Raw genomic sequence first — 15830 nt, forward strand, 5'->3', positions numbered from 1 at the left:
TACAACAGCGATGAACCCGAGGTAAGAACCTCTCCCTCGGTGGGGAAGCACATGAGCTATGGGCCACCCTCTATCGCACTCGTTGAGTGGATGTAAGAGTTTCGCTCAAAGAGCGGTGGCAGCTCGATCCCAGTTTCGATCTGGTTGGAATTCACCATCCAGTAACCCCCACGCCACGATAAGGCACTGGGACCAGTGGGGGTCGCTTTAGTTAGTTTATAGGGCGGAAAGGGAAAATTAGAGGCGAGCGAGGTGTGTTCAGGGCGCCAGCGCCGGACTAGGGGCGGCTACCGGTTAATACCTGTGGTCGTCGTCAGCTTTGACGGTCATGACACAAGTAGAGTTGTGTTGGATGGAAAAGGGTAGTTCGTAGAAGAACCAACGTTACGGTTATCACCCGTCACGTGAAGTAGTGACGTGACGTAGAGTATTTCTGAAGCGGGCACAGAATCGTGCGTGTCCATGGAGGTTAATCACTCACATATTCTTGTGTTAACCGTCTACATGGAAGATAACACCCCTGAAGGTGATTTATAGCAGTGCTGCTAGTGTACTAGAGTAATACTCTAGTACACTAAGAGTATAGGTTTTCCCTCTCGGTCCTCAAAGTTGAGTTGATCTATCACTGATAATAATGAAAAAAATTTGAGGAACTTATCGCTGGTTTTTCGACACTTCTAAAGTAGCTCTCATGGGAATTTTTATGATCAGTGGGGAAATTCCCAGGATCAACTGATGAAAGCAAACATATATTCCTACTCCAACATTGTGTTCACTCCTGAGCTCAGCTGAGGAAAGCAAACATATATTCCTACTCCAACACTGTGTTCACTCCTGAGCTCAGCTGAGGAAAGCAAACATATATTCCTACTCCAACACCGGAGCAGCTATAACATCCAGGCGGCCACTCATGACAGCTTTTGCGGGTAGTCCTCTCAAACAGAGAAGAAGTAATCGCTCCCAGTATCAAGAACAGCATGCATAGACTGATGACGTTCGTCAACAAATACATGATAGAGCCCGTACCCATATGGAGGTAACTCATGATAGGCTATATCTAGCGTGACAACTCGTCCATTGGCCCTAATCCTGTTGTAAATCTCCATGTGGGTGTGGAGATGAGGTACAGAATCTGCACAATCTCCATCTACAGCTGTGGCAGCGACGGTGAGTGAGTCACCGTCGGTGACTTCTACCTCGGAGGAAGCAGAAGGATAACGAGAGACCTTGAAGGAGTTTCTAAGTTGCTTTGGTATGGAGACGACCCAATTAACTAATCAGAATCTTGACGACCAAAATCATCAGTCAACTACTAGTTGACCGACGGCAACTACTGTTACTGCTTCGGGTGGCATTGTAAGGTTCGTCGTCTAGCGTTCTGCTGACTACTTCTTAGCTTTACTCACTCTTCCTGCAACTACACTACACTAGCAACACCTTGCCGCCGCCGGGCCGCATGCGGTTCCTCAGCGGCGGCGGGCATTGTGAAGTGGGGGTATAAGCCTGTTGGTACCCTGAGGTTTATACCCCCACCAGTATTAACCTAATTTTTAATTTCATCGGACATCACTGTAGGGGATCAGAACCCGAACAAGGCACGACGGCAAACCCTCGTTGAAACACCGAAGTGGAGCTGACGTTGGAGGAGATGATGGACTATCATTGATCGTTACAGATAGCAAACTCTTACTACGAACTGACATCAACCCGAAGTATATTTCGTGAAACCCGATACAGTGACTCAGAATATGTATGATCTTCGCTGCTCGAACTACGAGGCTTGTTCTCATAAAATTGTGGAGATATCGCACCATCGTCACTCGACTGTATGAGTCCAAAGATTCATCAATCAAATACTGCGCAGTGCGCATAAAAGGTTCCCCACTGAAAAAAAATCCGACAAGTTGTCGTTTTTTTCAGGTTTTTTCAAGTTGTCGTAAACAACTCAAAACCATGGCATTCAAAGTCACATGCAAACCATACTTGCCCATGTCCATGAGCTGCTCAATCCAAGAGGGAAACCGCGAGTGCTTCCTGCTCATCTTCGTCAACTTCTTCACTGATACGTCGAAACGATGGTCGATTGGGCTTCGCTCCGCTCTCGTCACCAAGATTCCATCGCCTCCTGAATCTACAGCGAGGTGAATACATAACAATTCATACATGTTCCAATGATCATGACTGCTGAGCTGCGGCTTTGGCAATAGATGATCTCCTCCTGCGCAATCCGCTATCTCCAGCTGTATCGTCTGAGATGGAAAAAATCTTAAAAAAAACTATACAAACTATAGCGCGTCGATCTCCTCGCTTCTAGTCGTGAATCAGGACTCGTCGTATCTCCATCGGATCACTTTATCACGATTGTTTCCTTCGTAGTTGAGTTCAGCAGGACTACTACGAATTGAGATGGAGGTTGCGTGACGTGTGTGTGTTTGAAGTCCAACGCCGACAACGTGGCTTAGTTAGACTCGTGTCGATGAACATTGGCTCTCGAAAGATCAGTTTCAGGCTTTTAAAATGTCTATTTCCATGTTGCGTGACATACGCCCCATCACATACAGCATTGACGATTGGAGTTCCAACTTCGAAACATCCGATGAATTTCACTATAACGTTTAGGTGTTACCACTGCAAGATCTTTTGGAAGCCTTCTCATCAGCTTCATCTTCCTCAGTTGTAATGTTCATCTCAGCTAAGGCCTTGAAGTAGGCCATTGTTTTATCGATTTCATCAGCATCTGCCTGCTTTTGCAGCTCCGCATCACGCGAAATTCTTGAGTAAATTCGACAGCCATTCTACAACAAAACCATCCAGAGCCACAACCAGTCACGAGGAACGAGAAACTGCTTCCATCGAGTTGCACTAATTTGCTGATCGATTTGGAGCCATAACTCCAGCTGCGTAGTCCACAGCTGGCACTAGGATCGAGACAATCATTGTCTGACGATGATATAAAGGATGACTTCACGGATATAAGTCAAATATTTCTGAAATATTATTTCAGTAGCACAGGATTGGACATTTGTATGATCACTAAAAGTACACTCCAGCAATCGGTATTTCCCGGTCCACGACCCGCGAGGAGCAGCGCCGATTTGTGTTGATCACGGCAGCATTTTTCAACGTCGTTCATTTCACTAAAGTCGAAGACTTCAAATCTCCATATATTCCTGGAAGGCGATGCGAGTCCCGCCTCTCACCACGAGGATAGCTAGAAAGCATCCGAACTGTGTTATGGTCAAGATCAGCCTCACCTGCAGAGAAGAACCCGAACTAGTCGTACTAATGGTCTGCCACTGTGCGATAATTTCTGTAATTTTCATCAATTACAATCAAATATTCGAAAACTGACGCGAATTGTGCACCAGAGCATACCAAAGTGAAGACATGGAACAGGCATGAGACTCGATCGTCTAAATTGTACGGTATGACGAGTTCGTTGGAGAGCTTCCACAAGCAACCAACCTACGACCAGCCAAGAGTTGTAGGTCGTTAGGACGGCCGCTGTCTCACACGCATCCTCACAGACGATGGACGGAATCGGCCTGAGAATATCTAATCAAGATGTGATCCCAGAGAATCAAATGTGCGAATAGCAGAAGTATAACACTATAGCTATTCATCATCAGACATTTGAAACTAGTATCTAACACAGCAAATATTGGAGTTTCATAACCCGTTTTACGTGAAGTGGCGTAAAACTCGGTGTAAAACGCGAAATTTGCGCTACGCAGTAGTCGTGAAATAAGTTTTTCATATCACTAGGGTGGTGAAACTCCATTATTTCTACTATTTTCAGAAACTTCCTTGTTCGCGTGAAAGTGTCGAAAGTATCGTCCAAGCCTAGTGGTTCACAACTGTAAGTCAGAGGAGATCGTTTCGGTGGGAACCCAGACTGCTGATCTTCGTTGGCCATACCTGTTACCTCGATAAGCTGCCACTCCGCTCGGGGTTGTCACATCTGTCGCATATGCTCTGCGAGAAGTCATCCAGCCAAGGATAGACAACTATGAACGTCAGTGTCGTGATCAACGCCCCACCTTGTAGGAGTATGCTATACAGAGAACTGAGAAAATTTCGCTGTAAAAGACCAACGCGTTTCACTACCATGCACAAGAACACCATAGTAACCGTCGGTCCTCAAGTCGAACAAAGATGACCCAAAACAGAGCGCTTAGGCCCTCGATTCCTCCTAGTGCTAGCCAGTGTATAAAACTGTAGGAAGACACAATTTCAACTCCCCAAATTGTCCATTGGAAACTGCAAGTTGTAATTACCTGTAGTATCCGAGCGCTATATCCAGCAATAGGGTGGCAACTAGGGCCAACACAGAGAAGAACATGCATACCGATACGGTGAATACTGATCTGAAACCACTTGTTATTTGCCTGCCTAATATCACCAAATGGATATATTCTTTCCTAGCTGTACGTGAATACCTCATCATCGCGTAAGGAGCGAGTGCAGGTTACCAATTGCTGAGCAGAATACTATCTCTAAAAAGGCTCTCTTAGAGAGCACAGCTTTTCCCAATCCTTGGCCTACACACGTGATGAACTATTATAAAATCATCATAAAAATGGCATCTACAGATATGGGTGGCTAACCACCGTCAAGGGGTAGTCGTTTTTGTGCCGTTCGTTCGGCTTTCATCTCCTTTGTTCGATCATAATTATTTTCCGATCCCTATGAAACTTTCTCACCCAAATCCTCGTCGTTTCAATCCTCGTTTGAGGTCACCTCCACCACTTGAGTTCCAAGGAGACCTGTACAACCTTGGGGAATAAATCACATGCACTGTACCATGCTCATTACCCGACTGGATCCGCATTGTTATCGAGCTGACTCATGAAATGGTCGATACAATTTCCCAATCGGTAAAAAGCTGGAAAGCGGTTGTCAGATGGTCGTGGCGTAAAACAACTCACATTGCGACTTTCGCATATAGATGGGAAGAACCCCCAACGAATGACACCATAATTACAATATGTTTCTTTCGTTGACGTTTCCTATTAGAAAACATCAACAAAAAACATCAGAAAATCTATAAGTTTATTAATACTATTGCAAACACATTGAGGATTCCTCAATGAGAAAATTAGAATCGATCACTGCACGCACTTCGCGAGCCGTCTGTGAGCACCAGGACCATATTGCTAGACCAACAATATCGGAATTTTAAACTTCAACGTAAAACAAATATCAATGGCAAGAATATTATTCTCAGAACGTGCGAATGCTTGCGGTGCAGTCTGCTAGTCATTCATAGTGTCAACAGGTAGCATATAGACTCTAGATACAATGAGTATAATTGAATTTTCAACTCAAGTTACTCAAGGCATCACACGTGAAGTTTTCAAACGAAATTTTCATCCGCCCCGGTAAAGTGAGCTTGGTCCCCGAGAATCTGCAAGACCTCACACTCTCGATGGAACCTCAAAGAACGGTTGTATTATCCACGTCGTGAGGCAACAAAGCTCGACAGCCCAATTGTCTTGACGACTTGCAACGCCACAGGCCATGATAATTGCATCAAAATTCAAACAACGGTTTCATGTATGCATCGGCTTTCTCATTCGGAATACCTTCTGCGAAACAAGCATAGAAGCGATCTTCTTCCGTGGCGCGCAATCTGGAAACGATGACTGAAGAGTATTCAGGCAAACCAGGCACGACGAAACTCCACAACAGTTCTGATTTCCAAGCCTGGCTAAGTTCACACCCCGAGTCCTTCTCTCACCGGTGCATGCGTTGAATCAGGAGTTGGTCCACTATCGCTTGTGGTAAAGGCTGCCCTGGAATCAACTGAGAAAGACTGTATCGGGGAACAGAAAATCGCGTCATGCTCACACTGTTGTAGTTAGTGATAACGCTAGGGTGAGCAATTTCCTCGTGGAGAGTACAAAACTGACGACATATCTCGCTCACACCTGAATGAACTTTTTCTGCAAGGTAATCGTGACAGCTGTATTCAATGAAGTCCAGTTTCGCACCTCCTAACGAAACCTTTCTCAATGCGTCGATAGCTGCGGTGGACACGAATCTCCGTTTCGGGCGGAACCTCCGTAGCGATCCCGACATACTTGGCAGTAGCAACTCGAACCCTGATTGCCAGCAAGAGCGCATATAACTACTGCAGTCTCCACTGTATGATGAAACGTAATATAGCGTCGAAACCTCACCATCGTCGCCCACAACATCCACGACTCCGGCATCCAAGATTAGTTCTCCAACATTCGTGGTAGCAACCTCATATAGTTGGGTATCACTATGGCCGCAACTGGGTACGAGATTCTCACCGAGAATCCCAACATTTCCTGAAACGCAGAGATTTGCTCAGTTGTTGATCGAGGAATGGAAAACGAATTGCGAGTGTCGGCGAGTGATATCCGTGATACGTGATTCACGACGTAGACTCAGTTCCAATAGTAGGAGAAGGATGAGAGTGTAGTGAGATTATACCCGCCGCTGGCAGATTTCGAACACATGATGAACAGTGCCAACCCCCTCCGTCTGGAAGGATCATTCGCCAATTCGAAATACCATGCCTTCCGCAACTTCCCACTCGACCTTAAAAAGTACTCGGAGGCGAATGATGACTGAACCGGAGCTAAAGGCGTCATATGTCGCGAATTGTAGAAGGCTAGACAATTTAGTATAGCAAAGATATCCGAGTCATCCCGCAGGTGAATCTAGAGCTGCATTTGTTTAGTGGACAGTCCTACGTGTGCGCCAAGGTCGACGCTCAACTCCGACTCACCCTCTCTATCGACGAATAAAATTTCACTTCTCCCGGGCAAACATCTCACAGTAGTCAGAAGGCGTGCAGACGCCTGGACGTATCTTCCATAAACTGCAGTTCAAGTCAGCGTAGTAAAACAGCAAATGCCACTCGCAACAGTTGAGCCTCAACTCACACGGGTTTCATGCAGCCCTCGTATACAGCCAAGATCAACACGCCATCGTGGCTGCTGCTTCCGAGGAGAAGCGCCTCGGGTTGGATGAACTCCTTCCGATGAGGCTTCTTCAGTGGAACTAGTCAAGAGCGATGGTTAAGACAGAACAACCATCGCTATACCATCTTCTACACAGATCCCAAGAGCTCCTCGGGATAGGCGCTAGTTGTGTGAATGCGTGTCCCCATTCCCGGTCCATCTTGCAAACCGTCGTGAAGTTTATTCGAGGAACTCCTTTACGGGAGATCTCTCGATGCGGTGAGAGAAGAAACTAAAGTAAGCCCTTCATTTTAAGATACCATCACTCCGAACTTCTCACGATTCGCTGATGGCTGGAAAAAGCGACAAGTTGCTCCGATACGCAACAGATGTTATCCACTGGTGTAAAAGGGATACCTAAGCCGGGAACAGGTGGATGATGATCATAATACAGTGCTTAGTGCCAATTTGATATGTGAATGTTTTCACGTGTGCGTTTTCTATTCCTGAAATAATGATAGTGAAAGACGCGTCGCTATCATACTCTGGAAAAATCACATGCTCATAGCAATATTAATGCGATACAATTTCAAATCGACTTCCTTTGATTTCAAGAAAAACAAATTCAAAAGTTCATCGCATATGCATCATCATATTATGTTCATGATATGATGTTCATATGAACACCTTATTTATGGATTTACTGTAACCACCTACATTGTGTTCAGTAACAGTAAATCTCAATACATTCGTCCTTGAACTAGCCCCATAAATGGACCTTCATTGAACCGTATTCATATAGTTCATATGCATAAAGTAAATTCAAAAAAAGAGATTCATATCAAATTGATACGCATTGTAGCTGACCATCAACATCAACTGACACGCCACAACCGCTGCTTAGGACTTACTCATATTGCACAATATCTTCAACGAGCTCGGATCCAGCAACAGCAGCCGACCACCTGTAGTTTTACCTGCCAGTGAACACAAGCTCTGACCAGACAGGACGGAACTCAAGCGTCTCACCGTCATCCTGGTCCACATCTAATTCTCCTTCACCGGCGACTCTCATGGAGTTCCTCACTCCTGATGACTCGAGCGGATCGTAGCGCGTGCCTGTTATAGGAGAATACACAACAGAATAATCACCCACGAAGATGTCCTCCCCATCACGACTAAGACAGATGTGAGGAAATGTTGTGTACAATTATCTTCTGTAATTTTAGATTCTTGTGATACTAGTCTCCCTTGCTAGCCTAGCGTATACTCTATGACTACTGTATTGATCATACGTTAGAATCACTTGTTGATGACTCTTGTTGAGTTATCTAATCCTAACAACAGAGTTGGCAATATGACTTGATCGGTGCAGGAAAATATGCACATGGTCGACCACATTTGCTAATGACAATATGAAAATTGTGACACTTGTCGGTTTCTGTGCACTTCTACCCGAAGTCGTGTGTGAACTTCGTAGGAGCTCACATGAGTCCATAAAAGTTACGTTTATAATGAGTGGTAAAACCCCTGAGCTCAGCTGAGGCAAACAAACTTTACTCCAGCATTGATATTTTACTCACCGACGGCGATCACGACCGTAGGCTCCGGTAGCCGAAACCTGCAAGTAGCGAGACATATCGGGGTCTCGCGATTGAGACCATCCCCGATGTCATCCGAGGAAAAGGGAACTAGTCGTGACAAAGCCACCGGATAGCCCATGGGGTCGTTAAGGTTGGCTGATTATAAAAATCGCTCAGATTTGCATTCTCATGATAGCATGACAATCTCACCTGCCGGACCGATGCTTTCCGGTTTGATCGACACTTTAGCTACAGCCCAACGTCCAGGACTGGGCAAACGACACAGAGTGAATGCCGTATTCTTATCAACAACTTCGAGTGTCCGACAGAAATATGGCATCGCCTGAGAAAAGACGCGGAGAACTTCCACGACATTTCACATCCCATCCGACGTGGTATTCTGTGCTCACTAGCTCCTGAAAGGCTATGCTTGGCCTCACATGCAGTGAAGAAAAGGAGCACTGTTTGAATATATGCTCGCCTATATGAGTGCCCTCACTAACTATAAAAGCTTACATACGAATTCGGGCAAATGTGTACAGAAACTAATGAGAATTCCCCAATTGGAATTTTCTCATGACTTCCTCATTGTCACCAACACATCTAGTTGGTGCCGCGCATATTCTCCCACACTCAAAAGGGTGGGCGACCTTACATAATTGAATGTAGCACATGGCATGATGTTGTGATCGATTTTACCTAACAAAACGAAATTAAGAGTAATGTAAAAATCGTCTCCTTACCAATGATAAGGTAAGGCCTCGTATCAGGTAAGGCAGCAGTAGTAGCTACAACAGCTACTCTCCCACCGGAGCCTATCGCCCCGAACAGCAACGGCACTACTCCCAAGCACATAGGATGTACAGAGAATGCAAGTCCTTTCGACTCCTTCTCATCAACATCTGCGAGGCAACCTGTAATATCAAAGGGCGAGTCAAGGAGAGTATTTCATAGGTTGTGACTGGTACTCGAGGACAGATACAGTATACGCCGACTTGTTATGGAAATGTAAATAGCGCGTGTTATTTTCTGAGATTAATTAGAATCGATCTGAAGACTATATCGCATAAACAATGTAAACATTGCTATGAACATGTGATGTGATAAAAGTAACCTTTCGAGACTATGATAGCGACAAGTTGTTCACTATCATTTATCCCGAAATTCTTCACATTTGCATATAAAATTGCTACTCACTGTGGAGTGAGCCATTAGTATTCACAACATCAAAAATACAGCGAAATGTCGGCAAAGATGTTCCTGTTAACAACCCTCACTTATACTTTTCTCTTTAGTGGTTTCGTTGGTGCATTTGTTGGTAGTATATTCCAGCAGAACTGCGAGGGAAGAGTTTTTGAAGAGTGCGACAGGAATGCTATTTTCATCCGAGATTTCCATGTTGATAATGCTTGCAGCGCTACCCGACGGTCCACCCTGCACCTAAGGCGAGGCACGTGCATGTTCATAGTGTGATTAGATTGGCCAACAGACGAGCGATAGACTATTATCCGAACCACCCCGGTTCAATTCCTGGTTAGAGCCTAGTTTGCAACTCAGGTTAATAGGTGCTGATTCATAAGATTGAGTTCTCCGATAGAGATTACTCTCATTGTAATGAACATTATAGCGCTACTTTATTATATGTCATCCCAGCAGTTAAGCAATGATAAAGTTAAGCGACGACTATCATCACGCTCCAGACTACTCAGCCGTTCCCTGCTCAAACATATCACCTCCGACAATAAAGAAGTATCAGGGGCTTCGATCGAACTCAACTACAAGCTGCTACGCAATACGTGTACGACACACCTCACACGGGTGTGAAATGGGATAGGAAACTCCCACAGCTTACCCCTCCTAAGGATGTGAAGCCTCCACTATCGAGTAGAAGATGAAATACATCACCATCTCGACTACCCACAAATACATACACGCCGGTATCTGATTAGCAACTATCATATTCGGGTATATTTGGAAATGGGAAAGACGATCATAAGGAGTCGTAGTTTGTGACAGTTCGAGCAAGGGCGGACCACAGAGTGTGTCAATTTGATAAGCACATGTGAAAAATGTGTATTTTCTATTCCGGGATTAATGATAGTCGCTATCAAAAGGTTACTTTTATCACATCACATGTTCATAGCAATGTTTACATTGTTTATGCGATATAGTTTCACATCGATTCTTATCAATCTCCAAAAATAACACACATCTGACACGAACTATAATACACGAAGACTTACCATCATCCGTCATTCCACTAAAGCATATCGATTCTGGAACTAAAATCTCAGTGGACTTCTCGCCTGAATTTGCCAGAGCAGTAATCGATCGAAAAGGCGCAGCGACTTTTACCTTTCCGGAGTATCAAGTTCTGCTTCAACTCAATAACCTTCCTATTAGATATACAATAGAGCTCCATGGTTCCCAAGAAAGTGCCCAACACGAGTAGTTCATCTCGTTGTTCGCCCACAGGAACAGGACAGAACTCACCTAACACTTACTTCACCACAGAGACACGTTTCTCCTCACAAAAAGTCACGCCATTTTTCCAGCTTGTCGTCATCGAACAGCTGCAAAGGGGTACCAGCCTCTGAAGAAAATCATGTTCAATCTTCTATAAAACATGCAAGGTAACGCTGAGCATACAATGCGTGGCTCAGTAAGGGCGCGCGAACATAGCCCGTCATTGAAAGCATGCTAAAATGATTGATAATACAATTGCTTTAACACGTGTAAAATTTGTGGTTGCTATAAAAATTGATACTAAACTGGGTGATATCTACTTGCTGTAAAATTTTATACTTTGTGTAAAATTTATGATTACAAATTTATGCTATAAATGCATCACTTACTACCAAAATATTCATGAACTTAATAGCGAATATTAGTGGATATAGATATAAATTATCGGACGATGTGCTAATCAAAGAAAGTAGTTGCAGGGCTGTGATTACTACAAGGCGACAATGTAGGAAGAAATGAACATGACCGACTATGCATGTATAGAACAATACGATAACATTCTGGGAGATCCTCATGCCTATAATTTTACATGTTTTTTTCATTTTTTGAAGCTGGGGAAGGAAAACATGCATTTACCACTGAATCGCATCCAGTGTGTGAAAATATACACATGGTCAACTACATGTGTTGGTGATGATGATACCAAAACTCTGACGAACTTGGTCTCTGTACATTTCCACTGAAATTACTATAATCAGTAGGGAAACTCCCAAGCTCAGCTGAGCAAAGCAAACACATATTCCTCCAACACCAGATTGCCCTCCAAAGAAAATCTACCCAGCACTTACCTCAACAAACCCTTCATAACTATATACCAATATCTCACCACCACATACGATAGCAACCACACTGCTGTACGCCGTATACGCCGCATCATCGATCACACAGCCAGCCTCCGGTGGGGACAGTAGAAGTCTCGACTCACTTTCTAGAGAGTCCACCACATATACCTGACTTCATAAGATATGGCTCGATCAGTGTAGAAAAATATGCACATGTTCAGCTGCATATGTTGCTAAAAATTATTGTTAGTTAATCTGGAGTAGCACTTCCTATCCTCATATCCCCATTCGTGTCATTTCATATCCATGACTATCTCTAGCTAGGACACAAGCTGCGCTAGTCCTCGTTGGGATAAAAACTACCGTAAGATCACATTCACAATTTTCCATTTCGAGAATATTAAAAGTTCGTCACATTGTGAGACCCGACTGATTATCAGCCAAGAATAAAAATTACAAATTGTCAAATTCTTCTACACTTATTCCTCACGAGTTTGGTTCATCGATGCTCACAACACGAATAAGTCTCTACTTCTCGAAAACACAGCCCTTGAAAATTCTAAGTTCGTTTCTGGTTAAGAGACTCGACTGACTTCCACTCCGAGACCCGATATCCCCATCATGTCCATTTTCATGCATTTGCATGAGAAAAAAAACCTCGTATTTTTTCAAGGGAACTATGAACTTTCGAGTGTGATATTGCATGCACAAGAGTAGAGATGGGCATACGGTGACACGGCGAACTACCGTAACCGTAACGTAATTCCGACGTAATGCAGTTATGGGCGCGCGCCATTCGAAACTAAAGATTCCAACCGCAACTGCCGACAGAGCCGATTTTTCGTTGAACACTGTGTGTTTAGTTTGCAGTTAACCGGGACGAGAGAAGCGAGTTGATCACAATTTGAATTTAAATACTCAACCACCCTGTCCGTTTTCGTGCATTTGCATGAAAAAAATCGAAAAAAAAAGCAGACATATTAGTTTGTCAAGGGGACTACGCCCTTTCGAGTGTGGAATTGCAATCATGAGGGAAGCTATTCGATCACAACTTGAATTTAAATGCTCAATTTCCTCCTTACCCCATCTTCATAAACCAGGAGCTCCCCCTCAGCCAAGACTGCCTTAAGACTTGTAGACTCACTCCTTAGCCAGGGGGAATCTTCTAGTTCTTCCAGGAGTGGCCCTTCACATGACGACGACTCTGCTACGAATACCGCTCTAGTACAGTCGGGAAATGCTAGGAGAATAATTGCACCTGAAAATTGTAATAGATGATCCTCGTGCAGTGTGGAAAAATATGCACATAGTGTTGGTGACGATGAGAAATTCTGAGGGAATTTTGGGAAGTTACTGGTGGTTGCCTCGTACCTCTAACCCTATAATTAGTGAGGAAACTCCTGAGCTCAGTAGCTGAGGAAAGCAAACATATATTCCTACTCCAACACTGTGTTCACTCCTGAGCTCAGTAGCTGAGGAAAGCAAACATATATTCCTACTCCAACACTGTGTTCACTCCTGAGCTCAGCTGAGGAAAGCAAACATATATTCCTACTCCAACACTGTGTTCACTCCTGAGCTCAGTAGCTGAGGAAAGCAAACATATATTCCTACTCCAACACTGTGTTCACTCCTGAGCTCAGCTGAGGAAAGCAAACATATATTCCTACTCCAACACTGTGTTCACTCCTGAGCTCAGCTGAGGAAAGCAAACATATATTCCTACTCCAACACTGTGTTCACTCCTGAGCTCAGTTGCTGAGGAAAGCAAACATATATTCCTACTTCAACACTGTGTTCACTCCTAAGCTCAGCTGAGCAGAGCGAACATATATTCCTCCAACACTGTGTTCGTGAATGTGGAAAGACAACTTACCATTCTCCACTTGAATGACGAACATCTTCTGCGGGGGGAATGGCCCAATGCTCGCCACTTCTGCCTCCAACGATATGCGAGGCTAAAGAAACATACTTTCAATGGAGTTTCACCACCCTAGTGATATGAAAAACTTATTTCTCGACTACTGCATAGCGCGAATATCGCGTTTTTCACCAAGTTTTACGCCACTTCACGTAAAACGGGTGAAACTCCAATACACCAGAATATTACAAATTTTGGGAAAGTAATGGATGTAGCAGTAAGTTCATACCAAAATACATGCAGATGTTGATGACAAAGCAGAATTCTGGATAGTTATTCATTATTATTCTCCTACCCTAAACCGCGTGTAAATTTTCATAAAAAAGTGAGAAGCGCCCTAACATGCTTTTCAACACTCCCTTCGGAGGGAAAAATTGTCTTCCTATAGACGATATCAACGACAATCAACCAGCCTCACTTACTGAGTCCAACACAATGAACGATATGCAGGATTTGGGGTATTTGCCACTCAATGCAATAGCCTGAAATACAATACATTGCGTGTATTCAGTTCATAAATCACTAGAGCTTCAGCCGTTTTTCGTGAAGTTGCGTAATACTCCATGTAAACAAAATTAATGTTTTTAACATCACGTTTTCACTTCTCGTTATTCATTGTCCGATCATTCTGATACGGCCAAGAGGAGAATATATGTTTCCAAATCATTTTACGATCGAAAACTGCGTAAGAAATAAGTGGATTCTAATCTAATAACACTTCCTGTTCCACCAACGACTAGCGCTGCGTGTGCTATGTCTTAGCCAAAGATATCAATGGAAGTGGAATAACACGAAATATTCAGTTCTCAGTTCAGATCAACATGATACTCTTACGGTTGAAATTTGGGCATGTGGTTCAATCACTGGGCAAGGCAGCTTAGTGTCTTCGTCTTCTATTGGTGCAGGCTCCCGAGGCAGCTTACTAAAGAAGAACTACGTATGGGAGAATATGCACATGGACAACTACAACATGTTAGAAATATTATGAAAACTGATAATACTTGTTGATGATCAACGAGAATTTTCCAAATTTACTAAGTCGCGGGGTTTAGCATTAATTTCGTCCCAACCGGTTCACTCACCAAATACGAGTGACCAGCGACGGCAGAAATGGGCGATCAACAGCACTAGGGGGCCAGGGTAATGCAGATGCCACGCAAAGACCAGCCCGACTGCTCCTGAGAATAAATCCTCAATTAAACCCGACCGTACCGCTACACTCACAAACTTCGCTCTATCTTGATGAGCTGTGAAGGCGCTCCGCATTCTCCTACACATAACACGTAACCGTCGTCGCCAATTGGAACTAGTTGACGAGCCGGACAAGGATAACTGACCGACGAATTCAGTCGATTTCACGAGATGCCGCCAGTCCGTACAGGAAGTCTTTCTTATGTGCGACTTCCATAATTCGTCTGCCCCCTTCATGCGACATTGAGAAGGACTGAAATCGACTAAGATGAATGTTGCGTTCACTCTCAAGTGCGCACCAATTTGATATGTAAATGTAAAAAATTGTACGTTTTCTATTCCGGGATTAATGAAGTTTCACCCGTTTTACGTGAAGTAGCGTGAAACTCGGTGAAAAACGCGATATTCGCGCTACACAGTAGTCCTGAAATATGTTTTTCTCAAGTGTCTTTCATATCGCGGCTGAAACTCGCTATCAGACTCTCGAAAAATTACTTTTATCAAATCACATGTATCATACCGTACAGTGAAAATGAATAATTTTATTTCTATAAATATAGTCCATCATCAACGGTAATGGACTCACCCACAGCTTTCCCATCGGGTCTGCCAAGAGCACCATCGGTTCACCGTTGACATCAAAGCACGGTGGCAGGATGCAATTACTTGATGTTATCGTCCCTACAGAACGTGGCATGGTACACACATCCAGTGTTCGAGTAAATATTAAACGGTACAGGGGTGTAACGAAGTAAAACTCTAGGGAGCTGGAGGAGACCCGCACGCATGTGCAGTTGGCGAGGGGTTGCCCTGCCGTGACACGCGTGTTGTGGTTCCAGTTTGCCTGCACCCTTGTTATCTCATCAAACCTTCGCCTTCCTTCTTATAGCGA

At 44.0% G+C, this 15830-nt stretch overlaps 1 protein-coding gene across 1 annotated transcript; it reads right to left on the reverse strand.

Moving 5' to 3' along the window:
- Positions 1–12991: 12991 nt before the first annotated feature.
- Pmar_PMAR007067 (hypothetical protein) lies at positions 12992–14312 on the reverse strand (the record flags this gene model as incomplete). The annotated part of the gene is made up of 5 exons (XM_002778229.1): positions 12992–13030; positions 13181–13239; positions 13703–13784; positions 14170–14229; positions 14271–14312. 5 exons carry the CDS (start codon positions 14310–14312, stop codon positions 12992–12994), a joined length of 282 nt encoding a protein of 93 aa, XP_002778275.1.
- Between the last annotated feature and the right edge of the window lie 1518 nt (positions 14313–15830).

Source organism: Perkinsus marinus (assembly GCF_000006405.1).
Source record: "Perkinsus marinus ATCC 50983 genomic scaffold scf_1104296950272, whole genome shotgun sequence".
In the NCBI taxonomy this organism is placed as follows: Eukaryota; Perkinsozoa; order Perkinsida; family Perkinsidae; genus Perkinsus; species Perkinsus marinus.